The 26,696-nt window shown below is 54.7% G+C and overlaps 1 protein-coding gene across 2 annotated transcripts in view; it reads right to left on the bottom strand.

Annotated features, from left to right (window-relative positions):
* The window catches only part of Nek6 (NIMA related kinase 6), a 66,664-nt gene that overhangs the window by 4,921 nt on the left and 35,047 nt on the right, over nucleotides 1-26,696 (bottom strand). For both annotated transcript variants that reach the window (XM_003470638.5, XM_063227292.1), the window contains exons 2-8: nucleotides 24,792-24,910; nucleotides 13,101-13,241; nucleotides 11,977-12,039; nucleotides 10,207-10,317; nucleotides 8,203-8,311; nucleotides 7,419-7,526; nucleotides 2,459-2,553 (exon numbers count right to left, since the gene is read on the bottom strand). In XM_003470638.5, the coding sequence (XP_003470686.2) occupies nucleotides 2,459-2,553; nucleotides 7,419-7,526; nucleotides 8,203-8,311; nucleotides 10,207-10,317; nucleotides 11,977-12,039; nucleotides 13,101-13,241; nucleotides 24,792-24,881 (717 nt within the window). In that variant the 5' untranslated portion in view covers nucleotides 24,882-24,910. The remainder of the gene's footprint in view (nucleotides 1-2,458; nucleotides 2,554-7,418; nucleotides 7,527-8,202; nucleotides 8,312-10,206; nucleotides 10,318-11,976; nucleotides 12,040-13,100; nucleotides 13,242-24,791; nucleotides 24,911-26,696) is intronic.

The raw sequence follows: 26,696 nt of genomic DNA, 5'->3' as shown, positions 1-26,696 counted from the left end.
TGACTCGAGGGCGGCACGGGCTGAAGGTGCTGGGAAGCAAGAGGCTGCAAGGAGAGGAGAAGGGCTGCAGGGTGTGGGTGGCCTCCCTGTTTTCCACTGAAAGGATACAGAACAGAGACCCGAGGGATCCACACCCTGCAGTGGCCCTGAAAGACTGATGGTGAACTTCTGGCCTCCAGAACTGGGAGCAAATGTTGTGTGAAACCATCAACCTTATCGTCATCTGTCACAGCCACCACAGGGCCCTGATGCAGGGGCCTTCGCAGCTGGAAGCCAGGGAGTCCTTGCTGGAGGTCTGTGTGTCCCTCACACCCCAGGCCATGTTCCACCAGTGCCACCCAAATTTCAGCGGCCATCTGGAGTGGTGGGGGCCTCTGTCACAGACCTGCAGGTGGCGCTCCTGAAGGACACCGCAGGCTGCCAGCACTGCAGGCTGGAGTCATGACTACGGGATGTCTGCTAATTACGCAGATGTGCTGCGCCCTGTCTGCCGGGAAACATCCGCTGCTTCCCTCCCAACGTGGGCTGTGACCGTGGGGAGGGGGTGCTGCCCTGTCACTCTCCAAGGGCCACCACCAGCAGGAGCCAGGGCCATCAGGTATAGATCAGTGCATGAGGACAGACGCCCAACCCCAGGGGATGTGGCCGATTGAGTCTGTTGCCTTCTCATTGCTGATGTCCCCCCTGGCTGCGAGCTGCTCCGTCCGCTCCATGCACTGCCAACAAATCCATCAACCCTGCGGAGCAGGAGCCACTGCTGGAGGAACGGGAGCCACCAAGGGGGCCACTGCCTCGGCAGACACGTGGCAGGTACCCCGCAGCGGCTCAAGTAGCAACGAAGGCTGTTTCTGGGCAGAGAGAGCCAGAGAGTGCCTCACAGATGCACGAGGCACTCTGCCCAGCCTGGCTGGCCTGCGTGTCTAAGGACCCCACGGCTCAGAGAGGGCAAGAGGCGGCTTCCAGAAAAGTAGGAAACACAGGGTGGGAAAAGAAAAGAAGCCACCTGGACTAGAGCAAGGCAAATGAGGACAAGGGGAGGGAGAAGAGTTCTCTGCGGCCTGGGGCTGAGCTGCATGGACACCTTTCACGGCCAAAGCGAAAAGGGAAGCACGGGAAGACCGCCGGAGCCTCCCCTCCACAGGGGCAGTAAGCGGCACCATCAGTGCACTGGGTTAGAGTCCTCGTGGACAAGGTGAGGGCCAGCTTGGGGCCAGGCAGGTGCCACACCACGAGCCTCCTCTCGCCTCACTGCAGGCAGCCTGGGGCCCCACGCTATGTGCCCCCGCCCCAGTCAGGTGCCCCGGTCAGGCAGTCTGGGTCACTATATCTCTCCCTCAAAAGACAAAGCTGTGCCAACTATCATACCACCTGGCACGTGGGGAGGGTAGGTCCTGCTGCCCAGATACCCTGGGCATGAGAGCTGCTGCATCGCATGGCACAGCACGGGGTGCTCATGTCCTTGTCTCGGGTTGATGCAGGAGATGGGGCAGTCAGAGCTGCCCAGGAAGCCAAGGGAGCCAAGACTTACACAGTCCCGGACACTGTCCTAAGTGTCAGGGCCTGTCCACAGCCACATCAGCTTCATGGGGAGATCCTTTCAGTTGAACAGTGCCATGCAGGCCCATGTGGACTCCGGGAAAAGCAGAAAGATAATCAAGGTTCTAGTGAAAACCAAAGCCCTCTCCTGTCATTTCCTCATCAAGGCTCTGACAATGTGGGACAGGAACTACTGCTCCCATTTTACAGATGGGGACACTGGAGCTCAGCAGGACGGTGTACTCCTGCAGCCATCAGCACTGGGTGGCCAGGATGGTAGGGGGTGTGGTCAGCAATGCAGAGACCCCAGAGGTCCCAGGTCTGCCTGTTGCTGGTGACTGTAACAGTTTTGTGGCTGAGGACACTTTGTGTTCCCCACTCCCCAGCTATGGGGCCCCAAAGTGGCCAAAATGGGTGTGTACTTCTGCCACCTCTCATCCAAGCCCACTGAGACTTGGATATGGTGCTGTCCCTCAGTCCAGCTGTCTGCTGGCTCTGAAATAGCTGTCTGGTGGCCCCTTTCATGGTTCGGGGCAGTGGCACAGGCCTTCTGAGAGACGTGGATGCCTTCAGAGGGGAAGCGACTCAGAGGCACAAGCCTGGCCTAAGTCTCCACTTATCCCCAGCACCCTGGATGTGGCCTGACGCATCACAAGCAGAATCACCAGCAGGTGGATGTGGCTGCCAAGGAGATCAGGAGAGGCACTTGGGGCAGGCGTGTGTCACCCACTGCCCCCTCTGTCTGCGTCCTGGGTGTTCCCCTCCCAGATCTGAGCAGCACACAAGTGAGCCAGGTCCAGCCTGACGTTACCGACCAGGCCACAAGGGAGGGGCAGGGAGGGCAGATCCTGGATGGTCCTGATGCCCCGGTGGCAGACAGATGCCTTTCCAGTCTCCACTGAGCTGCCAGGCAGAGGCTCACCTCATATAGAAGACAGCCCAGGGACCAGATGTCGGACTTGAAGTTGTAGCCGTTCTCGTGGATCCTCTCCGGTGACATGTAGTATGGGGTCCCAACTGAAACACAGCAAGGGCAGACTCAGACCCGAGCCCGGAAGGGCCAGGAGCACAGCAGGGTGGGGAGGGGCCTCTGGGAGGGAGATGGCCTCTGTCGCTGGGCAGCCCCAGCCCCCAGCCTGTCTTCTACCAGGTCAGTTTGGAGGCACCAAGGCTACAGAGCCCTGGGATCTTGGAGAGGACTCCAGGCCCACCCGGAGCTGAGCGTCAGGGTGCAGCTGGGCACAGGACTGGGACTAAGGAGCAGATCCCCTCATCTGCAGGGTGGGGACAGTGACCACGGCAGATGCTGGCCAAGCCTTTCACGCTACCTCACCCACGTCCTCACTTTACAGGTGGGGATATTGAGGCTTGGGGGAAGATGCTCACATAAAAGTAGCAGGAACAGGTTTGAGCCAAGTTCCAGGAGCCCCAGAACTCAGCAGTTGCATCCACGGGTGGCGGGGCCTAGTCCTGGGGTTGCCCGAGCAGGAACAGGGAAGACACCGCCCGTAAGAGAGTAGATTTTGTTAAAATGAGGAACCTCAGTTCCCTGAGAGTCAGAAGGCGGGAGAGAGAATCGTCTCACTCAGAGTGCCCCACAGGCTGATGGGCAGAATCCTGCTGTGCCCTTGGGTTGGTGCCTTTTAAGAGGGAGATGCCCTGCCTCACCAGAGGTACCCCCTTTGCGCCAGTGTGTGAAGCTCTCCCTGCCATGCCGGCTGTGCCTGGGTCTAAGCCGCATACACCCAGGTTTTCCACATCCAGGGATGCTCAGGCGCGATGAGCACAATGTGCTGCTTGCGTGAGTTTTCAAGATGAAACAAGAGACTTCAAAGAAATGCCGAGCTTGCAGCGGGCCACTGAGGATGCATCCCCAGCCCCCAGGGGATCGGGGACTCTGGGGAAGACAGGAGAAGCCAGCAGGTGGCAGCGTCTCTGCACAGCCTGGGCACCTCCGTGGGCAGCACAACTCACCTGACCATCTTTCCACACCATGCAGATGCAGAGCCTGTGCCACCTGGGCCTCGGTCCCCCCTCGTACTGGGGACAGGGCTGTGCACAGGAGACAGGGCTGCGCACCCCTTGACCCTACCGAGTCTATACTCAACATAGGATTTCAAACCCGGCAAATATCAGAGGAGGACACAGGGCCTCAGAGGGGGAAGCTGATTAAAGCACCCGCTCCCTCCCCAGATGTGCCGCTCCTGTCAAAACAAACTTCGCTGTGTTTTAAAATGCTTGCGGCGCTGGGAACACGTTCATTAGCTATGAAGAAGGTGGATTTCACATGCAGGGGCGGCTGCTGCGTGCCAGTGCCCCCTTCCCTGAGCAGGGCTTTTGAAATGGGCTGCAGAAAGGAGCTGCAGCGTCTGTGTGCCAGCGGGGGCCCCAGCTGGAGGTCCCTGCTGCACACGGTCCCTCTGCACGTGCCAATGGCAGGACCTCATGCTGGACCCACTGCGTGTGGCCCACATCAGCCGTTCCCAGGGGAGACTGGCTGCCCACCTCAGCCTGTCTCCCACCAGTGCAGCAGTGCCCTCCCCTTGGCAGCTGGCTCTCTCTCCAGGATGTGAGCAGGGGTGATCAGAGCTGGTCTGGGTCCTAGATGAGGAGGACGGGGGCCAAGGGCAGGGGCCAGGTCAGCCTCCCCTGGAAGTGGCCCCAGACCTGGCACGAGTCTATGCTGGGTGAATGAGCAAATGAATCAACACTGAGCCCCACCTGGCAGCGCAGGCCCAGCTGGACCCTCATACGCTCGCCCCCCTCTGGTTGTAGCTCCTATCTTTCTAGTAGTTTGTGCCCCTGAAAAATGCTGGGGAGGTAGCAGCTAGCCATGTGTGACCTCCCATGACTTCACACCTGGCATCAGCTCAGAACCACGGCTGAGCCTGCGGATGCAGGTGCTCCGGGCAAAGGGAGGCCCCGGGTCTTGCCTTAGTGACATGCGTCCCTGGTGGTATCTGGCTATGAGGACTCGTCACAGCTAGAGACGGGGATGTCACAGTGCAGCATGGCCACCGAGTGACCAGCACCTGCCTGTGTGCAGTGGGCCTGCAGGAGGGGTCCCACCTGACCCCTCACCAGGTCGCCTCCCTCCATGTCTGGGGGCTGCTGAGTGCAGAGAAGGCTGCAGAACCATGTGCCCCCGGGCCCAGCCCAGGGCGGGAAAGTCAGCTGAGGAAGAGGAGGCTGACAGCTGGTACCTGACAGGCTCCCCAGCTGCCCGGACCCCAGGGAGTCCAGGGAGTCCAGGCGGCACCCAGCCCAGGCTGGGTGTGCACCGGCCCCCTTCCCACCCTTGTCCCCGCCGGGTGCTGCCCTGTCACTGCTGCAGAACGAGTGGCAGGGCCTGCCTTCCTGCTCTCCAGCCCCACAATTTGTCTTGCAGCTGCTGCTGTTGCTCGGAGCGAGACACTTGCTTGTAGCTTGTGAGCTGTGTATAGGCAAATCTTTCATTTTTCTTTCATTACGCCAGCGTGTACTGTCACTTAATTTTTATGTATGCAATCCTTCCTGACAAATATGATCTGCTGCCTGGTAATTCGTCTGACGCTCATTCTGTTCCGCACTCTAATTACGGCTCCGATTCCTGACACCGAGGCAGCCGCTCTGCCGCTGCTGGGTACCGCACCTGTCAGCCCGGCCATGGCACTGACTAATGCCCTTTCATGCCAGCCTTGTGTTAGCAAATACAGAGGCAGAGGAGGCCAGGGTGGGGGAAGTAGGGGAGTTGGGATTTGCATAAACCTAGCTCCTGGGTCAGCGGCCTAAGGAGATAAGATGGTTGCCAGGGTAACCAGCTGCCACCAAGGCATTTGCACATAGTAGGTGTGCACCACACATGGTGAATGCATAATTCATACCCACACACAGGCTGTGTCCCTCTTAAGTCAGCCTGCAACAGCAATCAGTTCAACCCTCTTGCCCACCCAGATGTGTGTGCAGGACTAGGTCAGCTGTGGGCAGAACCTCGCTGTGCATGGAGACTTCCTGTTCCTTCCCAACCGCAGCTGTGCACTGCTATCCGCGTGAAGCCTGGGTGGGTGCAGACAGCGTTGGGTCCCAGAATGTGTCCACTGTACCAGGTCTGGCAAAGACTCCACCCAAGCCCTAGCTCAGTGGTGTCTCTTGGATGCTGAGAACACAGCTCAGAGCTGGGACAGTCCCGTCACATAGCCTAGATGGCCCTGCAAAGGCCTCAGGAAAAGCCTGGCTTCCAGGGCGGCCTTTCCCCAAGTTCCAATTCCTTCTCATTAATATAATAAGTGCACCAGTCCCCAGGGATGAAATCGCACTGTCGGAGGAGCCCGTACCTCCGCCTGTCCCTAATGATGCGATCCTAACCGGCTCTGACGGGCGCCCTGTCTTCTCCGCAGCACGACGGAGGGGCTCAGCCTGAGTGACGGTGCCCAGGAGGCAGCGCTGTGCTCCTCTGTGACAGTGTCCCTCAGAGCTCAGGCCTTCTTGAAGCTCAAGAGCCAGACAGGAAGGCGGAGCTGTAGGTCACTGTGCAAGGTCCTGGATTGACCCCCAGAATTGCAAAGAAAAAAAAACCAAAAAACCAAAAAACCCCCAACTGAACAAAAAACCTAAAACACAAAAACAAAAACCAAGCACAGCTAAGTCAACAGTCCCAAACCAACCAAAACACTTTTTTCTCCCACAAAAATGTCTGTGGGGGCTGGGAGAGACCAGGTTTCTCCTCAGTAACAGTCAAGAGCCAGAGCTCCCCCGGGGAAGCCTCTGGAGGAGGCTCGGGCTCCTCAGCAGATGCTGAGCTCCAGTCCTGCCTCAGCACGCCGGGACCTCACAAAATCACTCCAGCTCTCTGGATTTCAGATTCCTCAAGATCCCCCAGACCCTGAAGACCACCGGAGGATGGAGCAGCATGAAGTCCCAGCGCGGACAGCCTTTGCACTGCCTTTCCCCTGCAGACAAAGGAGGTGGCCTGGCCAGGTCCCCAGGCCTGACAGGGACCCATCCTCCTGCATGGCTAGGAGCAGCCAAGTGTGAGCCCTGTGCTGAGTCTAAGGGGTCGGGACCTGAATGAAAACCCAGATGTCAGGGGACAGGGACACCCTGCTCTAAGCCACGGGGTGCCCTCCTGTTGCCCAGGGATGCATCCGCCCAGGGCTGGGCAGCACAGGGGCTGCCGGGAACCACTCTGGAGAAGAGCAGTCTCATATACTGCACAGCAGACCCCACTTCTGGTCCTGCTGGGCCTGGCTTCTGTACCCTAACCCCACCCCAGGCCTCAAGCTGTTACGTCCCAGGCACCTGAACTCAGCTGCACCTGACCTGTATGTGGCCCCTCTGCCAGCCCGCACTGCCAGAACTGTGCCAGCCCCAGCTCAGTGCCCCCTCCCCGCCCCGCTCACCTGTCCCAGCACCCAGATTCTGTCCCCACCACCGACCCACCAGCTCCTGTCTGCCCCAACCACAGTGCTGCTATGGTCACCACTGCTGGGGAAGATGGACAGCTGGCTCAGGAGCTGGCTCGATGTCCACCTGGGGACAGTGCAGAGCACAGGAGACCACCAGCACGTCCTGCTGGCCTCCCTGGGGCTGGGGACCTGGAGCAGACAGGAGGCCAGAGCCACCAGCCCCTCCTGCCTATTCCGAAAATATGAGTAAACTCCAGGTTCAAAAAGCCATTTCCAGTGAGGCATGGCGGCACAAACCTGTAACCCCAGCACTCAGGAGGCTGAGGCAGGAGGATCCCTGTGAGTTTGAGGCTAGCTGAACTCCTCAGAGAGACCCTTGTTTGAGAAAAAAAAAAAGGATTTTCCTGCACTGAGTGACTGAAGGCCCCACATGAAGTGTGGGCACCTCCTGGCATGGTTTCTGGGGCTGCAGGGCTGGGCACAGAGCAGCCCCCTTACCGAGGGAGTGTGCTGCTGTGGTCTCCGAGCTGAAGAAGCGTCCCAGGCCAAGGTCACCAAGCTTCACGATGCCCGTCGCTGTGATGAACACATTGGCAGGCTTGATGTCTGCAGAGGAAAGAGATGGGTTGCTGTGGGAAGATACCTGGGAGAGTCTTTCAGGGGACAGCATGGCCAACTTCTACGGAGACGTCAAACCCCATGGGAAAGTTCCCTCCCCCAAGTCTCTTCCCAGGCTCTGCTCATCACCACCGTTCACCTGTAAAATGGACCTATCTCACAGAGCTGCTCTGAGGTCTGGGAGGACAGGGATTTTGTGTTCTTGTTCCCTGTTCGTACAGCTGTGTCCCTGTGACAAGAATAGTGCCCAGCACACAGCAGGCTCTCAGTGGAAATTTGTGTAACCAGCAACCAAGCCATCAGTGAGGTGACCCGTGCTGTACCCCAGTGACCAGAGCAATACTTTACACACAGGTGACAGGACAGGTGCAGGGACGACAGGAGAGGTCAGTGAAGTGAGCTCCTCAACTTGGGGTGACATCAACTTTTGGGAAACACTCTTTTGTAAGTGTCTCACCTCCTCCGCTCAGCCAACTCCTACTCAGACGTCAAAGCCCACATGAAAGTTCCCTTCTCCGGGCAGAGCTGGCAGCAGCACTGGAACTGGCCATACCTGGGCTACCTGGACTAGAGCTGGGGACTGGAGACACTGAGGGTGGCCCCCTTGCTGGGGGGTAGAGGCAGCTGCATGTTATGGTCCCACGCCCCCTGCGCAGGTGCATACCTCGGTGCATGATACGGCGGGAGTGCATGTGCTCCACAGCACTGCACAGCTGCACGAAGTACTTCCACACGGTCCTCTCAGGGATGAGCCGCTGCTGCTTCTTGAAGTACTGCAGGGACAGATGACAGCGAGCTGAGTGAGAGATTGCTGTCGCCGTCCCCCATGGGGGTCTGAACAGAGAGCGCCTGCAGGCCCAGGTCAGCCCCAGCTGGGACAGGGAGGGCAGGCAAGCTAGTGGGGCTGACTTCCGGAGCTGCAGGAGTGGGGCACACCTCACCGCGCTGACTCAGGCTGGCGCTGTGCGTGCGTGCGTGCACGGGGGTGAATGGGGTAGGGGCAGGGCCGGGACAGGGGAGGCCGAGGGCTGCATAGGCCGAGTCACAGCCTGGGCCCGAGCTCTCTCTGAGGAAGCCCCAGCCCTTCAGCCACTGCTGCTGACACCGGGAGGCCTGGGCAAAGATGGACGGAGCTCAGAGAGGCTCAGGAGCGGCCAGAGGCTGAGCAGGGGGGGCCCAGAGCTGGGGTCCAGTCTGGCTGCTTCCGGAAACAACACCCAGCCTTGAAGTGAAGCCGCAGGTCTTTGCGAGGCTGCTTCCAGACCGGGCTTTGGGGGGAGGGGGACTCGGGGGTGTCCTGTACCCTGGGCTGCCTGGCCCCAGGTGGGCTGCGTGGGGGTGACACTGCGCCAGGATGCTACTCGGTCCTCATTACTGTGTCTGTGCGGGGACACGCACAGCCGAGTGGTGATTTTCGAAATGTCACATCCGCTCAGCAATGCCTGACATTTAGCGGGAAGTCGCAGAGTCTCTAGTGGGTTCCAGGCGGCAGCGGCAGCGGCAGCTCAGCTCCGGGTGGCACCTCAGTCCCTCGTAAATAATGCGACGCCCCCTCCTCAGCCCCTGGGCGGGGTGGGGGACGGGACAGCCAGGCAAGGACCCTGGCAAGGCCTCCGCGCCCACAGCCAGCTGAACTCCGGGCACCAGGTACAGTGCCGATATGGTACCGATGGAGACGCTGAGGCACAGGGCCCTGCCCTGCCTCTCCCCTACAGCACTGCTCAAGGCCACCTTCTCCAGGAAGTCCTCCTTGCCTGCCCCAGGCCCTGGGCTGGGCTGGTTCAGGGTCTGCCTTCCTGTGGGAATCTGGGCCGGGCCAACAGCACCCTCCAGGTCTGGGTGCAGGGCTGGCACTTGGGTGTGTGCGGTGACAGAAACGACTGGGCAGGGCGGCTTGATGTAGCACATCTGCTCCCAGCGGGAGCTCTGCGGAGATTAACATCCCCGCAAATGCATTAATATGTCAACAGAAATATAAAAGCAGGCGATAACAGCTCAGGCAGAGCCACTTTCCGGCGACGATGTATTCCTAAGGGCCAGATTTTGGAAGAGCAAGTGCCGCACAAAGCATCGCTCAGTTCCCCTGCCTGCGGGAGGCTGGAGAATCCGCCTCCGCTCGTTTCCAGGCGGGGCTGGCAGCCTGGCCTCCCCTGGGGACAGATCCAGATCAGGGGAGGAAGGCCTGGTCCTGCTGCCAGTTCACTGGAGCTGCTCCTGGGCCCTGGGGTCACAGCAGGGCTGACTTGGGAGTGATGACCCCAGGCAGTGGCCACTTTGTGGAAGTTCTCTCCTTGGGCTGGGGGTCACTTTCAGGGCAATGTCCACTGAACAGTCCCTGACCAAGAAAGCAGAGACATGGGGTATGGCACTATCCCCACCTTGGGGACCATCTCGGGCAGGTCTCTTAACCTCCAGGGGCTTGGTGTTCCTTTCTATAAGTAAGGTGGCCTGTGACACTTTTCTGGGTCCCGTGGGCTGGTCTGACTGCTAGATGGGCCAGGGCAAGTGGAGAGAAGCCTGGCACAGGCTCTTGAAGGGGCAGCCCCTGCGGGGCTGATGGGAAGGCGAGATGCCGGCAGTAAGGCCAGGAAGGAGCTGAGGGCAGCACTGAGTCTGGACAGGAGGGTGTTCACTCGCTGCCCAACAGGCCCCCACCAGGGCACCCTACCTTGATCATCTGCGAGAGGTCGCCTGCGTCGGCCAGCTCCAGCACGATGTTCAGCTCATTGTCCTCGATGAACGAGTCCAGGTACTTGATGATATTCGGATGGTTCAGTTGCTGTGCAGGAGACAGAGAGATGGAGTCGAGCCAGCGGCAGGTGCACCAGGGGCGGACAGCCTGGTGACAGATGGACCAGTGGCAGGTGGAACCGGGAGGCAGGTGTGGGGCAAGGGCTGCACCCGGGGTCGGGAGACCTGGTGCGGGTGGGAAAGCTGCTTGTCACTTGTGCCTCTGGGTTCCTCACCTGAGAAAAGGCATGAGGCTTTACAGAGCAGCCAACGAGCAGGTGAACTGGGACCTTGGAAGTGTGACAGCCCCCACCAGAGCTAAGCAGGACCCAAAGGACCCTGCCACCTGTGTCCTCCCCAGATTCTACGAGGATGACTCAGATAATGATGACCACAACAAGGAGAAGCCTGGGGGCCGCCCCAGAGCCATGTGAGCCCCATTCATTCTTTCCTTCCCTGAGCAAGGCCCAGACTGACGCCACCCTCAGCCAGCCTCCAGGGGCCTGAGGTGGCCTCAGCTGTTGGCCACAGCTCATGCTGGCTCATCTGGGCTGACCCTGCTGGGTCCCAGCACCTCCTGTTGTCCGAGTCTGTGGCTCAGCAGGTGTCCATGCATCTCCAGGGGCCTGCCCCACCCTTGTAGCCCAGATCTGTCCCTCCGCCTCATCTCCAGCCGCTCCCCCGTCTGCCCAGACTGCCATGTGTCACTGAGGCCGACACACTTGGATTTTAAGTTCATTCTGGACTTAAATCAACCCCCCCAGGGCAAGGCCTGTGCCTCCATACCTGCCTGGGGGTCAGTGGGCTCCTGCCTGTGCCTGGCCCCTCAATCGAGGGAGAAGAGGTCACCACTGAGACAGGAGGGTACCACCCATGGGCCCCAGCACCACAGTTTCTCAAACAACTCTGAAAAGGTTAGCATGGAGTTGGGAGGCTTAAAGCTTTGATCAAGGAGGCCCAAGCCCCTGGGGCAGTTCAGGGAGGCTCCTCACCCTGACCTGGGCAGGTCTGAGGCCAGGAGGTTCAGCTCCCCTAAATACCCGGTCAGTCCACAAAGGCTCAGCAAAAGGGCCCCCTAGTCAACTGGGTCAAACCCCCAAGGCCCAGAGGGCTGGCTGCAGGCGCACAGGAAGCTGAGCCTTGGGGGCACAGCCGCCCCGTCACCTGCGGCCTTTGGTGAGTCCAGGAGGAGACACACTCAGGACAGGGGCATAGAAAGCTCTCCAAAGATGCCATGCAGTTGGGTTCTGTCTGGCTATGGAGGGAGGAATGGAAGGCCCAAGGAGTGGAGGGAGGTTGGAGGGAGGCCGGAGAGAGGGTGGGCGGGCCCACAGATGAAGGATCCTCTTTACTCTCAGAACTATGGCCCTGCTGAGCAAGATTGTGCGTGCTGATAATCTCTGCTCTTGGGAGGCTGAGGCAGAAGGATCATGAGTTCAAAGCCAGCAGGAGCTACATAGCAAGTTCAAGGCCAGCTTGAGCTCCAGAGTGAGACCCTGTTTCAAAGTCACAGCCTCTCCAGATAATAACCCATAACACATGTGTCCGTCTGTGGTCTGAATTCTGCACAGGTGGCACCTGTGTCCCGCTCTCAGTGGTGTTCAGCAGCCAGGCTGACAGATGCTATTCCCAGGCGTGGCAACCTCCCTGACCCTAAGCCCAACCCAACCCCAACCCCAACCTAACCTCAGCCGCCTGTGCGGCTTACCTTCAGGAGGCCGATCTCCTTGACGCAGTCCTGCCTGGCCTTGGCATCCATCATCTCAAAGATCTTGGGCAGGAGGAGGAGACAGAGTGGTTAAAAGCAGCCCCCGTGGGGCCCGGCTCTGCCCCTCCTCAGGGTGAGAGCAAGCATTCCCATCTGCCTGACACTGAGACCACTCCACGCTGCGGGAGTGATGTACCCAGCTCAGAGGAGGAGGCTGACGCCATAGCGTGCCCGTGACATTGGGTGTGGCACCGCTCTGGCTCCTCCCAGCACTGGACTTGCGGGTGTGGACCAAAGTGGGACACTGAAGCCCTGTCCTGGCCCCAGTGAAGCAAGACTGAGCCCAGGGAGTTGCTGGGAGCCACGGCACAGAAAATGGCCTTGGGCAGCACCCTGAAGCACCCGTGGGCGGCACAGAGCCACGGGGACAGCGAGTGGCCCTTGCCACCCCTCCCGTGACCTGATCTGATGGTCTGCACTGCCCCTGCCCAGCCTGTTCACCCCGCTCTGTAAGATGAAGGAATGAATTCAGGGGCCCAGGAGGCTCGGGGAACTCGACAGTGTTCCCAGCCTGACCCCCACTTAGCAGGGATGTGGAAGATGAAACCCCGGAGCCTGGGACCACGTGGTGAGTGCAACTGCAGGGCTGGTCAGACATGTCTGCATCCTGCTCTGCGGCTTGGGGAGGTGTTAAGTCTACACTGTCTTTCTCGCCTGGAAGACTGGACAATAATCCCTGCCCAGGGGCTGCAGTCAAGGATTCAGGAGCTCCCAGCTCACATCAGGTGCTCAAAGAATGCTCATGTTTTTCTTATTCTTTCTTTCTTTCTTTCTTTTTTTGATAAAGTCTTGCTACGCAGCCCAAGCTGGCCTCAAATTCACAGCACTCCTCCTGTCTCAGCCTCCTGCGGGCCAGGATTACTGCATGTGCCACCATGCCTGTTTTTTTTCTTTGCTTGTTTTGTTTTTTTTCTGGTTCATAATGAGCTTCCCTAAACCTGTGTCCTTCCCTAAACTGGTTCTTCCCACAGCCAGGGAGCTGCTTCTGACGTCCCAGTTCATGGAAGGTGGCGAGGGGAGGCATTCCCTCGAGGTAACTCTGACCCGTGGGGGTGAGGGCTCACCTGCACCTTCTTCAGAGCCACTGTCTTCCGATCCAGCAGGCAGGTGGCCTTGTAGACCTCACTGAACTGCCCTCGGCCTATCTTCTTCTCGATCTGGAAGTCGGCCAGAGAGCAGCGGAAAGACAGGGTGTTCGGGTGCCTCTGTGGGGGACAAGGGCACTGGTGACCAGCAGGCAAAATCGAGGGCCTGGGCCTGGACAGCTGGGGACCCCGAGGGCCCAGTGCCCCTCAACGGCATCCTCTAGGAGAAGGAGCCACTCTGCCTGCCACCAGGTATCGTGGCTTCCCTGGGGCTTTTCCCACCTCCTGCCTGAACCACAGGCAGTGCCAGGAGAAGCAGGGAAGCCACTTAGCTCCCACTTGGCCCGGGCCATTGACACCCTCTGGACCACCTGACAACTCCTCCCTGGGCTGGCCTGTGGGGCTCATTCCCAAATCCTTCACCCCAAGTTGGGCAGAGCCAGCAGCACGTGGGACAATGTCAGAGATGCAAGATGTAGCCCCACAGTCCCAACCCCCAGTTTCCATCCTGGGGCCACTGGTCCCCATCTCAGAGGGGAAACTGAGGCTCTGCAGCCTTTTACCCTGAGTTGTTCTTTAGGTAAGTGGCCCCCATCCAGGGACAGAAAGAAACAGAGACTTCCTGGTGAGTGCAGGGCCAGCAGGCCCTTCCAGGGCATAAGCAAAGCCCTCTCCGGAAGGCCTGGGCGGGAGAAGAGGAGAGAGACAAGGCTGTGCCTCTGTTGGTCCCCACTGCTGGTCAGCAAGGCAACCTGAGGCCCAGGGGGGCCAGTCCCGCTGGGGCACATGGCTCCATGCCATCTTCCCTGATGGTTCTGGGCAGAGCCCGCCCACCCTCCTGCCACATGAGGGATGTGACAAGGACAGAGGCAGACGTTGGGTTTCACTGGTCCCCTGCAGTGTGCAGCAACACATGTTAGCAGTGTGGGGTTGGGCAGGACAGAAACACCAAGCCCCCATCACGGACAACAGACAGTGGACACTAAGCCCCTTCCTCTTTCCTGTCTCCTCTTCTTTTTGAAGGCACTGCAGGGCCTTCACACTAAGCTAACGTCCTCAGCACCCCTCTTATCTTAAAAAAAAAAAAAAAAAAAAAAGACACTTCTGGGAGAACATGGCAGATAGATAACAGCAGCTACGGAGGCTCTCTGAGATGCCCAGCTTAGAATCCAGGAAAGATGCGGTGTCAGGAGTCCTAAGCAAGGGGAGATATACCCTGCTGACCCAGGAACAAACTAAGCTGAGAGAAACCAACTGGAAATGCAATCCTGGTGCTATAACCAGAACAGATAAAATCTCAGCGCTGAAGCTGGAACCCGAGCCTCGGGAAGCCACGATTTGAATTTCCTGCTGCTGCTGCTGCTGCTGCTGCTGCTGCTGCTGCTGCGTCTGAACCGGCATAGCAGGGACAGAGAGGCGAAACCTCTGAGAGCGGGAATCAGTGAATGGAGTTGATAGTGGGACTGGCGGGGAGCCCTGCATCTATCCCTGGTGAGTGAGAGGAACGGGGACCCTTTCATAGACTAGGGAGGCTCCAACAGAGGACATTCTGGGATGGGGCAGACTAGTCGGAACAGGACGCTGCAGTGACTTTAGTCCCATATTCTCCTCTCAAGCAGGATTGGTGTGGAACACTTGGCCTGGGTGACGCTGTGGACTAAGACCCAGTAGGCTAGCCCAAACCAGGTCCCAGTGCCTGAAGGTGCACCCTAGCAGTGAAGCCTCCAGTAGGTTGACTAACCTGGAGGGGCGAGCTCAGCATAGGCTGCCCAGGTCTGTGTCTCCCTAGTACACTGCAGTGGGCGGGAACACCTAGCCTGCGCAATTCAAACAAACTGTAACTGACAAAGAAAGAAACTGGGCCTCCTATATATGCTTGTATAAACGGAACAAAAAGTATGGAAAGAGGGAGCAACAAAAAAGGGTCCTCGGTCCCCAATCCTGAGAAACATGCAATATCAGACACGGCACCAATAGACATAAAGTGATATCTCCGGAGCCTCATAGACGAGTCCAAAACTGAAGTATTTAATGACCTAAAGCAAGATATAAGTAGAATACTTAGAGAAATGCTAAGCACCGCCCAAGAAAAAACAGATGGTGGAATGGAAGAACAGAAAAAAAAAGGAGAATTGTTTGATGGAGAAAATAGAGAAAACATAGAATCGTGAAGCAGGTTCAAAGAGATTATCAGGAAACTAAAAACTCTATCGAAAGCTGGCATAGCAGCTTGAAAGAAACTAAGGATAGATTATCTGAATTGGAGGACAGATTTGTAATGTGGGAGCATCAAATGAAAAACTTCTTAAAAATAACAAGAAAACAAACAGCAATAATACAAAGGCTTGAAGATGATAAGAGGATCTATAACTTAAGAACATAAAAGAAGAAGTAGGGACACAAACAAATGAACTACAAAGGCTATTCACAGAAATCATCCAGGAGAATTTCCCTAATTTAGCAAAAGGTAAAGATACTCAGATATATGAGGCATACAGGACCCCAGCCACCACAACCCAAACAGAACTATACCCAGGCATATAATAATCAAAATTCCAGAAATCCAATATAAGAACAGAATATTAAAAGTCGTCAGAGACAAGAAACAGATCACTTACAAGGGAACACCCATCAGAATTACAGCAGACTTCTCGGTACAAACCATCAAATCACGAAGAGCGTGGGGGGAAATAATTCAAGCTTTGAAAGACAATAACCTCCAGCCAAGATTGATATATCCTGCACAACTGTTCCTAGAAATTGATGGAAAAACAAGGTGCTTCCAGGATAAAGAGGAATTAGGGGAATTTGCAACCACCAATTCAACTCTACAGAGAATACTGCAGGACATTCTAAAAGAAAAATACCAAGATTCTAGAAAGAGTGACAGAGAGGCCACAATGAATGGAGCAGAAAACAAAATGAAGAAGACAAACTGACTAATGATAGAAAAAGAGCTCAACAGAAATGAGGCAGAGAAGGTTGGATAGTAGGAACAGCTATTTTGGAGAAAACAAGACATCATAATAGCTAGTGCTGATTTAATATCCTCTTGTTTTGAAGTCTCATCAAGCTTTTTTGCTCTTCTGTCTCCATCGCTCTTAACATGTTGTATCTTAGTGGATTTTATTATATGTGATAATATAAACAAAAACTTTTATGGACGAGGAGATTATACAGAAACCATTGTTCATTTTCTGTTGGTTGGTTCTAAATACCCTGTAATACTGTCATTCTCTTGAATGGTTTTACATTGTCTTGATATGTTTGATGCTACAGTATACGAAGTTATACTCAAAGATTTCAAGGAAAAAGACACTATGGTAACTACTTTTATGTCGGGCTATCTGGTGGTGAAACACTATTTTGCTTAAATGGTTATGTTTTGACCCATGCTATTTTGCTGTTATGTCCTCTTTTATCTCAATCTCCTTTCTTTATTATTTACTTTTTTATTTTTATCTTTTTAACTAAGGGAAAATAAAAAAATAGCAGGATATATTATAGTAACCCACTTTGATTTCCTATTAACTTGATTTGAAACCCTGTATTGCTCTCACCATCTTGTTTTGACTGATTTTCCTCTATTCTGTTTTGCTTGATACTAAGTTCGAAACTATAGGCAACAACTGTGAAGACAATAAGATTCACTTATGATGCCCATTCTGGTTTGAGTATTATCTTCTTTTGAAGTCCTGTAATGTCTCCAATGTTTTGGTTTTATTGGTTTTGTTCTTTACTGTTTTGTTCAATTTTATTATAACTGATGATATAGGCAATTCTTTTTAAGATAGCAAGAGGCATTATGGTAACCATTGTTGATCACCTTGTTTTTTGTTTTTACAGTATGTATTATGTCCATCCTTTTGACTTGACTGACTCTGTTTTGTTATGTCACATTTAGTTTTATTCTCTTCAAAAAAAGTAATAAGAACTGTGGGAGTAATAAAACCCAAAATGTCATTGTACAAAATAGAGAAAAAGTGCTCTAAAGTATATAACTGCATGTATATTTAAGTGTATAAGATAGATAACCATACTACTGAGTTTTGTTGGATCATTGAACGAACTGTTTGCAGTCTCACTGTTTGAATGTCCACTTTATATGCTTTAATTTTGTAATTTGAACAACTATTTCTAAGATGACAATATGTAATCTATTAACTAGTGATTTCCTACTGTTTTATTTTTTCTGAAATTCTGTATAACTTGTACCCTTTTACTGCTTTTTTTCTTTTTCTCCTTAAATAAAATTAAAAAAAAATTTTTTTTAAATTTTGAGACAAGAATCTTACTAAACCATGAAGTTCCCCAGGCTGGGCTTGAATTTACAATCCTCCTGCCTCAGCCTCTGAGAATGCTGGGATTACAGGCATGCACCACTATGCCCAGCCAAGTAGCTAAACTTTCTTAAAATGAACATGTAAGGGGCTGGGGATTTAGCTCAGCGGCATAAGCGCCTGCCTTGGAAGCAGGCAGTCATGAGTTCGATCCCCGGTACCAATAAAAAGGAAAAAGACAAAAAAAAAAAAAAATGTAGCTTTCAAATCTGGGCCTGAACCATCCAAAAAGATGGAAGACCCAGGTATTGGGTGGGTTCAGCAGCACTCTTCTCCCTACCCGGAGCAAGACATTTGGACCAAAGAGCCCTGGGAAGGGTGATCCTCCTCCCTCAGCCTCTCAGTTGGGATTACAGGTGTGCGCCCCCACTCTTGGTGTCATGAGTTCTTCTGTACCACGATTCCCCTCCGTATATATGAGCACTTGCCTAAGGAGAGCAAGCATAACAGGGCAGGCCCTGATCCACCCTGCCCGTTCCTCTGACCAGCCCTGTGAGTTCCACTGCAATCCCCACTTTGGGAAACTGAGCCTAAGCGGGGAGACAGTGACCTGCTCCAGATCTCTCAGCCTGTGACTGAGCCCTTAGGTGCCCAAGCCCTTGCACAGGGTGGCTCCCAAACTCAGGTCCTTCTCTACCTCCAGCCCCCTCATAGCCAGCTACCTTCTGTCCCACTGTGCTCCCTGAGCTCCTCTCTGCTTCCTCTGTGCCGACATTCAGTGCTCTGAGCATGTATGTTGATGACACTGTGGGATGTGTTCCAACAGCCTGGCATTCTGGAGACTCTGTGGTCCAGGCCTGCTCACCTCCAGGGCTGCACTGGAAGCCACTGCCTCAGGAAAAGCCAAGGCGGCTTCTCAGCAGGAGTCAGCTCTTTAAAATCAGGACCGAAAGATGTGCTTGAGATGTCAAGTGAATTCAATCTCCTAATGGCGCTAGACGCAGGCCCTTAATCCAGCACATCGCATAGCTGCCCAGTGCAGTGGGAAGACTTGAACTTCTGGTCTGATTTAGAGCCTGCTGTGCCCCTCTGTGACATGGGATAGGGGTCCCTCCTCTCCTGGGCCTTAGTTTCCCCCCTACTCCAGCCAAGGGATTGGAGGAAGTGATCTCCAGGGGTCTTCGCTCTGGGACACCAGGCTTGTGTCTTGAGGACAGGGAGGCTCCCGGGAGTCCTCAGCCATCATGCTGCCCAGCTGCAGTATCTGCAGCTCTGGTGCTGCCGCCGGGAGACACTTGGCCAGGGCTGGGCAGGCGCAGCCGAGCATCTGCATATGGATGACCGGGATTTGCATGTTCTGTCACAACCCATTAATTAGAAGCAGGGAGCTGAACTCACAGCTCAGCTGCAATGTGTCCTCAGGGCACAGTCCAGAGGCTCCATAGGCATAGCTGCCTGCAAAGACGAGGGATGGGGTCCCTGTTCCCACTGGCCTTTGCTTGAGTGCAAGGCACCTCGGCTGAGCCCAGGTCTAACTGAAAGGAAAGAAAGGTCACACTGCCTTCCTCGAGGCCAGCCCTCCCGGCTGGGTCCCCTTACAAATCCCACTCTGGCCACTGCAGCCAAGTGACCCAGGCTAGGTACTCATTTAGGGGACAAGAAGAGTGGCTGCAGGATTCCCCTGAGGACTCCAGGAGATGATTCGGGCGATGAGTCTTGGGGCTCCAAACTGCTGGGTGACTGGGGTTGACCCAGGAAAGCTCATGCCATGGTGGCACTGTGACCCCAAAAGAGTCACTGTGAATCAGTGATCACTGTGATGTCCTTTCAGAAATTGGTTGCCTCTTGCGTACTGTTCCCTGCTGTTGAGACCCTGAGCTGGCTCTTGGGCTGACAAATGCACCCTCAGGGCACAGCTGGCAGGGGGGCAACACCACCATGGCTCTGCCAGCTGAGACCCTGGCACCAGGGTGGAAGGCATGGGTTTGGATCTAGGTCTGCCATTTCCAGGCTGTGGGCAAGTCCTTCTCTCTATAACTGTGACAGTCTTGGTCCCCAGGGAGCAAATAAGCTCATGAAGAAGTCAGCCCAGGCTGGCACAGAGGAAAGGTAGTGAGTTATGATTACCACTGCTATTACTGCTCACGTTGCTATAGTACAGGATAAAGCCAGTGACAGGAGCTACTTCTGAGGGTCTGGGGCTGAGCTGAGATAGGACTGGCCCGGCCCAGGGATAAGTACAAGGGCCCTGGGATACAGTTCTAATCACTGTCACCAGGCAGTGGGTTGTGGTACACATTCCTGAGACCCCAGTGCCCTGGAAGGCTGAGACAGGAGGATCGAAAGTCTAAGCCTAGGCTGGGCAGCTTAGTAACTCAGCAGGACCCTGTCTCAAAAAATAAAACAGAGGCTGGGGGTGTAACTTGGCCGTAAGGCCCTGGGTTCAGTCCCCAGTTTGCAAAGTCCCATGGAGGCTCTGCTGACCAGGGGCTGGCAGGAACCTCGGAGACCAGCACTGAACTTGCGGCTTGACTTCTCCCAACATGAACGGCAGCTTCCTGGGCCTCCCTTTCAGGGCTGCGCTGCTGGCTGCTCAGAGGGACTGCGCTACATGGCCACTGCTGACCTCTGGTGCGCCTGCCTTGGGGGCTGAGGCCTCAGTTCTCCCTGAGACACAGGAGCTGAGCCTAGGGCCAGGAGTGGGAGACAGGGTTGGTGGCCCCACAGCTTCCCAGCATCCATCCTGCTCTGGTGTCTGTTACCACAGGCCCACGGAGGAGGCAGAGCCGTGGGAGGACACCTGGATCTGAGAGAAGACAACAGAGGCCTTTGAGGACAATGAGCTGGACAGCGGCAGGAACCTGGAGAACAGGTGCCAAGGACAGCTGAGGTCCAGAATCACCTCTGTCCCCACACGTGCTTTCCCTCAAGACACGGCTGCTTCCTCAGGCAGAGGGGCCACATACGGGACATGGGCATGGGGCTGCGGCTGGATCACCATGGGATGCCGCCACCCAGACGGCTCGGAGAAACCCAGCCCTGTCTCTAAGTCAGATCACATCAGGCCACGCACACCCCCCACCTTAGCTAATTTGAGTTCAAAATGTTTGAACCACAATAAGCCTCAGCCATTGACAAATCCTTTTGGAAGAAAAGCGGAAAAAAGAAGCATAAAATTACATGTTAAAAGAATAAAAATGCATTCGCCCAATTAATTTTCTGAAATCTCATTAAAAAATTTAGCCTGACTAAGTCAGACTTCTGACCTGAATTTTAATCATCTTTACACTGGATGGGTCTTTTTTTCCCTGATATTTGCAATGCATCATTAATTTTAAGGCAACTGTTTCTATGATTTTAAAAGCACATTTCACCAGAATGACATTTCCTGTAAACGAATTTCACCTTTAAAGACATCTGACACTGCGTATCAGGAACTCTTAATGGATTCGGGGTGTGCAAATCTATAGAGATGCGTTTTAAATCTGCCATGCACAAACCAAGGGCAGGATTTACAAAGTCCAAGTTGTCAGACCCATTCAGAGGCCAAATCTGCTCGGCTTCTCGAGATCTGGCTAATTTCAAACCAGGTTCCAATCTTTCTTCTCCACGACCTAGTGACACAGGGACCTGGGCTGTATCCTAACTGTCCCTCAGTAGAAAATGGAAGGTGCTGGGGAGAAAGCTCAGTGGCACAGCACTGCCTGGCATGTTAAGGTCCTGAGTTTGAGCCCTGGTACCAAAAAAAGAAAGAAAGAAAGAAAGAAAATGGCAGGTGACTTATCTCAGTGTTCTGCCCTGCAAATTGAATGAGACTCCCACTTCTCTGAGTCAGGAGGAGACTGAAACCAGTGCTGGCATCAGGCTGCCAGTGCCACCTGCATCACCATCACTCCAGTTTGGAAGTCAACAGTACCTCTGTGGGCCACCTTCTCTTAGAAGCAGGAAGCCATTGCCCATTTGGCACAGAAGATACCAATGGTGAACTGAAACTCACCTAAACTGTAGGGGCTCCCCCAGGATGATCCCATTTGTCAAATAAAACCTACAGTGAACTCCCCATTCACTGAGACTGGATTTCTAATGACACAGCGTGGACTGGGCTCTTTCACAGAGATCCAGCCTCCCGCCCCACCTTCCCCTGCCTGGAGCGTTTGAACACCTCACCTCACCTGGCTGGCCCTGCGCCTTCAGCTCTGAGGTGCACAACTGTTTTCTTTCCTTTTTTGGAATCTTCTCTTCCAAAAAAGTGTACTGTGTACTGTGAGGAGGGGACCTGTAAGGAGGACAGCTTTTGGAAGCTGCGTCTCTGTGGACCTGCCTCCCCTGTGTTCTGCTCTACCATGCCCTTCTGCACGGTGTTTCTACCTTGAAGCCTGCTAACCATGGACTCAACCCCTCCAAAACCATAAGCCAACATTAAATCTCTCCTCCCTTCGCTGTGGGATGAGGTATTGTGTCCCAGCCATGAGAAGGTAACTGATACACTTCCCCATTCTCCAGGACCCTCAGCACCCTCTCATGGGGCTGCTACCTCAGCATAGCATCTTTATCCGTGTATACATGGGGTCCTCCAGGAGACCGAGCCCCTGACCGAGCACCAGAAACCAGGTAAAGCCCCCAGGGGAAAGGGAACAAACACTTGCTGAGTTTGAACCATTAGCAAATGCTCTTGAATTTAATAGTGACTAACATTTGGTCATCTAACCTTATGCAAGCACCAGTTATTTCTTTGGGAAGAGTTGCACAGTTTGGTCTGTGCAGTGCACACATACAGCCCACTCCTCTCTCCAAATAGAACAGAGCATGGCCAGTCCCAAGCAGGATTCCAAGACTTTACAGATGGAAGACACATCAGCCAGGGATTCCCACGCGAGAACACTCTTCCCCTTCTTGGAAATTCATGTATTCACCATGGGGTCAACCAAGCCTTATAGGTCATTCCTGATGAGAGTGCTCCATGAGAACCAGTCAAATCATGAAGCTTGGGCATTTTAAGCCCCTTTCTCAATTCCATGCACACATTCACTAGAAACCTCACTGAAAGTGGCACATCCTGTTTTGCTTAGGGTGCTAGGATTTGTGTAGGGTGCTAGGCTTAGGGTGCCACATTCAGCAAATCTGTTTTCATGTGTTAATGCTCTCAAGCTAAAGTCTTCTCAATCCAGAAGTGAAGAAGCAACAGCTTTGGGCCTAGAGAGTTAACAGAAACCACAGCTGGAGTATTTGCAGTTTACTGTCTTCCTGTATTGAGGGTATCACCCAGCTCTGAGATCTCTGACTGTGAATACCGCAAAGATTTTTTTTTTGTACTGGGAATCAAACTCATAACCTTACTCTTGCCAGGCAGGCACTGTGCCACTGAGCTAAATCCCCAGCCCTGGTTTTTTTTTTTTAATACAAAAATAAGATTCATGACATACTGTTTTGACACCTGTGATGCTCAGCACCATGTTGGTTGTTTAAAGTTTACCACCCCACTTAAATCTTCACAGCTGTCTCATAAGGGAGGTGTGATGATTATCCCATTTTATAGATGAGGGAACTGAGGCTTAGGGAGGTCATTCACCTCATATCACCTGACCAGTGAGGGGACAGAATTGAGCGGAAGCCCAGACTGGCCCACATAAAAGCAACTCAAGGTGTCTTTGTCTTTCAAGAGGGGTATTTGGCTGGAACCTCAAGTGGGGTTTAAGGAGAGGAAGCAATAGGAGGAGAGGAGAGAGAAACTCTGACTGTCCCCTCCCAGCCCAACCCAGAGTGGGCACAGCACACGCATGGCCCAGGGCCTGATTCTATACACCTGGCCAGATGCTGGAGGGACCTAGAGCATGCTCACCCAGGGGTGCTGCCCAGAGCAACCAAATGTTGAGGAATCAGCCCTGATCACACTGAACTGTGTCATTACCCACTCCAACACGTGTGCAAAATGCCAGGGACACGGCTGCCACTGTGGCCCACCACCCCCACGCTTGTGGCACAATTACAGGGCTCTCTCCTCTGCCAAATGAGGCTGTAATTAACCCTAATTGCTCAAAATGCAACTGGCTGAATCTGGGAGATTAATCAAGAGGGAGTCAATTGTTAGTGAATGACTTAGATGACAAATCACTAGGTTCCCTGGGGCAGGTGCGGCCTCCTACTATTTGCACAGAGCCTGAAGGACTCCTCTGTTTCTGAGGCCCAGGTCTGTCTCCCTAGGAGATGGGCCCTGCAGCCCAGCCAGGGACAGGCAGGAGAGTCCATGCAGTATCCTCGGACTTATATGTCACCTTTCCCTTAAGCGGATGCAGCCATGGACCAGGGAACATTCACAGTGAGACTATTAGCACGGAAGAAGCAATTCAGATCCACCTGCCTCCTTGCCCAGGTACCTGAATGCAGTGTATAACCTGTACAACTGTCCACAGCAACCCTGAAGTCCTTCAGTAAGAACTAGGAAGTTAAAAGCTTCTGTGACAAGTCTTCCATTTCAGGAATATGGTCGACTCTGTTTGTTTCCCTGGTTCAGGCCTCATGGCCTTAGAATAAAAAGTCAGCCCTAGACAAGAACTCACCATCATTCCAGGCTGCCTGCAGGACCCCAAGGATCCGGCCCCAGCCAACATGTCCCACCTGCCCTGCCGGCCTTTGTCTGCCTCTCCCTTGAGGAAGCCACTGTGGGCCCCTACTTTGGATCAGGTGCCTTGATAGAGCTCCAGGGACCCCCAGGTTTCCTCTGGTGGTTTCTGACCTTTCCTATGAGGCTGCATCTAGGAGGCGGGAGACAGAATTGGAGCCAGGCACACCATGGAAGTGACCACAGCCATCTGGCAGGCTCACGCCACATGTGGCCGGAACAGGAAGTCTCCCAGAAGCAACAGCATCAGCCTGAGGCTTAAAGCTGGAGCTAGCGGGGCACGTGGAATCTGAAACTCAGCGCCAGCACCACAAAAGCTCCCCAAGGCTGCCGGGAGCGCAGGAACCCATCGAGAAGGTGAGGAAGGGGCAAGGAAACCCAGTGCCCAGAAGCTGCTGCTCTAGACAAGAGGCCAGGGGGGCCAGACATAATACATCAAAGCAGGAGGCGTAAGAAGAAACTTTCTACCTATTCCCTGTGACCCTCACTGTGCCAGGTGCCCTGATCCCGCCTAGAGAAAGCAGCTCCATTCAGGGAACACTGCCCAGGGCTGGGCCAGCCGGCATCACAGCTGAGTCTGGCACAGAGCTGTTTCTTCTGAGCTTGCTGAGTTAAATAAAAGGGCTTGCTACACTGAGTAGTGAGCTGCCCATCACCAGAAGTATTCCAGAAGAGGTCCTGTTTGGGGTGCTGAGGGGTTCGCACCAGACAGCAGGGATGGCGCCTTGCTCCTTGGAGGCTCTGAGTGCAGCGTGGACAGCAGAAGCTTACCTGGGAGTCAGGCAGGTGCGAAGGCCCCGGGGCGTGGCAGAGGTTGTTCGGGCTCCCTCCGTGGGGCATGTGGCTGGGTTGTCCTGCCATCCTGCATGCCAGCCTCACGAGAGCTTGGGCTGCAAGAGAAAGCAGGATGGGTCACTTTCTCCATGGCAGAAGTGACAGGGCGAGAACTGGACCCCTGCGACACGTACTCCCAACTGCACCCCAGGAGGGCAGAAGTCCCAGGAAGGGGAGCTCCCCAGTCACCTAATGCCTGAGGGGTGCACACGGAAGCCAGGCCTCCGCCTAGGTGAGTGTGACCCCCACTGCAGGGAGCCTCACAGGGTCAGAAATGGCCGCCCGGCCCAGCCTCTTCCTGGCCTCTTCCTGTTCCTTCCCGCTCCTTCTTGGGGCTCCTGGAACCCAGCCCTAATGAATCTCTGCCCGAGGAGCTTTGGCTCCAGGTCGACTTCTGGAGAACCCAACTTAAGAGATCATCTGCGTTAGTCTGTTTCCTCTTCCTGTAACAAGATAACAAGACACCTGAGGCAGGAGGTCAGCCAGCCTGCCTGCCTGCCTGACTTCCTTCATACTAGGGATTGAATCTAGGCCTTTTGCATGGAGCTACATCCCCAGCCCCACTTTTTAAAAATTTTAAGCAGGGTCTTGTTAAAGTTACCCAGGCTGGGCTTGAACTTGTGATCCTCCTGCCTCAGCCTCCACGGCACTGGGATTACATGCATCCACCATTACACTGGGCCGGCTTTTTAAAGAAAAGAGGTTATTCAGCTCCCTTCTGGGGGTTCTAGGGCCTGGTGCCGGATGGGCTCAACCCTTGTGGGCACCTATGGTGCAGGATGGTACAATGACACATGTGAAAGGGAAACCACGTGGCTAGACAGGAAACCAGAGAACAATCTGGGGGTCAGAGCAGGGCTTTTACAGTAACTCAATCCCTTGAGAACTAACTCAGTCCCCTAGAGCCACCTTAATCCCATCAGAGGACATCCCCAGGGACAAAGGACCTCACAGGGCTCCACCTCTTCAAGCCCCGATAACCTTTCACTTTGCTACCCCATGCACACTCCCACATGTGAGCTCTGGGGGGCCCCAAACCACACCATGCTGGCACAGGTCCCCCGAGACCAGGCCATTGCCTGCTCATCCACACCCCAGCAATCCCACCCCCGGGCCCTGTGAGTCACAGGCCTGCTAGATGAAGATCACCTCTCCCACTGCAGTTTGTCCCTGATGACTCTGAGTTCTCCTGAGTGTCAAAGGATGGCCACCAAACAGCCTGAGTCACCCGCTGAGCCGGACCTTTGGGCTTCCCAGACCCCGATAACTTGCATCCAGCATCATTCTTTCTGTGCCCTTGGCAAGACCCCTTCCACACCCCACTGCTGATTGGGGTAAAACTTTTCCGGACACAACACAGCAGGCAGGAGGTACCAGAGGACAGCACTGATGGCAGAAGCACCCGACTCGGGGACACTGAGGACCATGGCTGGCCATCTGCAGTGCAGGGCTTGCCTCCTGCCTATGATGCTGGCCAGTGTAGACACACCTTTGGGCATGGTTCTTCTTGCTGGGCACAGACACTCTGGCAGATGCCTGGGCTCTGTATCTGCAGAGCAGTCTCCAAATGGCATCATGTAGTAGGCATCATGGGGTGTGCTTACCCTTCGAGGGCCTCACATGTCCCCACACCCATGTCTCTGCCACCTGCAAGTCTGTCTCCCACCAGGCCCAAGCTCTCCCTGCCAAGCCCTCGAAGCAGATGGGCCCAGGCACCCTTAGCATCTTCCCACCATCTGGCTGAGCCCGCAGAGGAGTGCACACCCCCAGGGTGACACGGCACAGGAGCAGGGGTACACAAAGCCCCAGGGTAAACAGATAAACATGGAGCATGGACCTCAG

This window comes from Cavia porcellus, unplaced genomic scaffold (assembly GCF_034190915.1).
Source record: "Cavia porcellus strain 051 isolate PalLab524CR breed Dunkin Hartley unplaced genomic scaffold, mCavPor4.1 scaffold_1, whole genome shotgun sequence".
NCBI lineage: Eukaryota > Metazoa > Chordata > Mammalia > Rodentia > Caviidae > Cavia > Cavia porcellus.
This window is presented reverse-complemented; position numbering and strand designations above follow the sequence as displayed.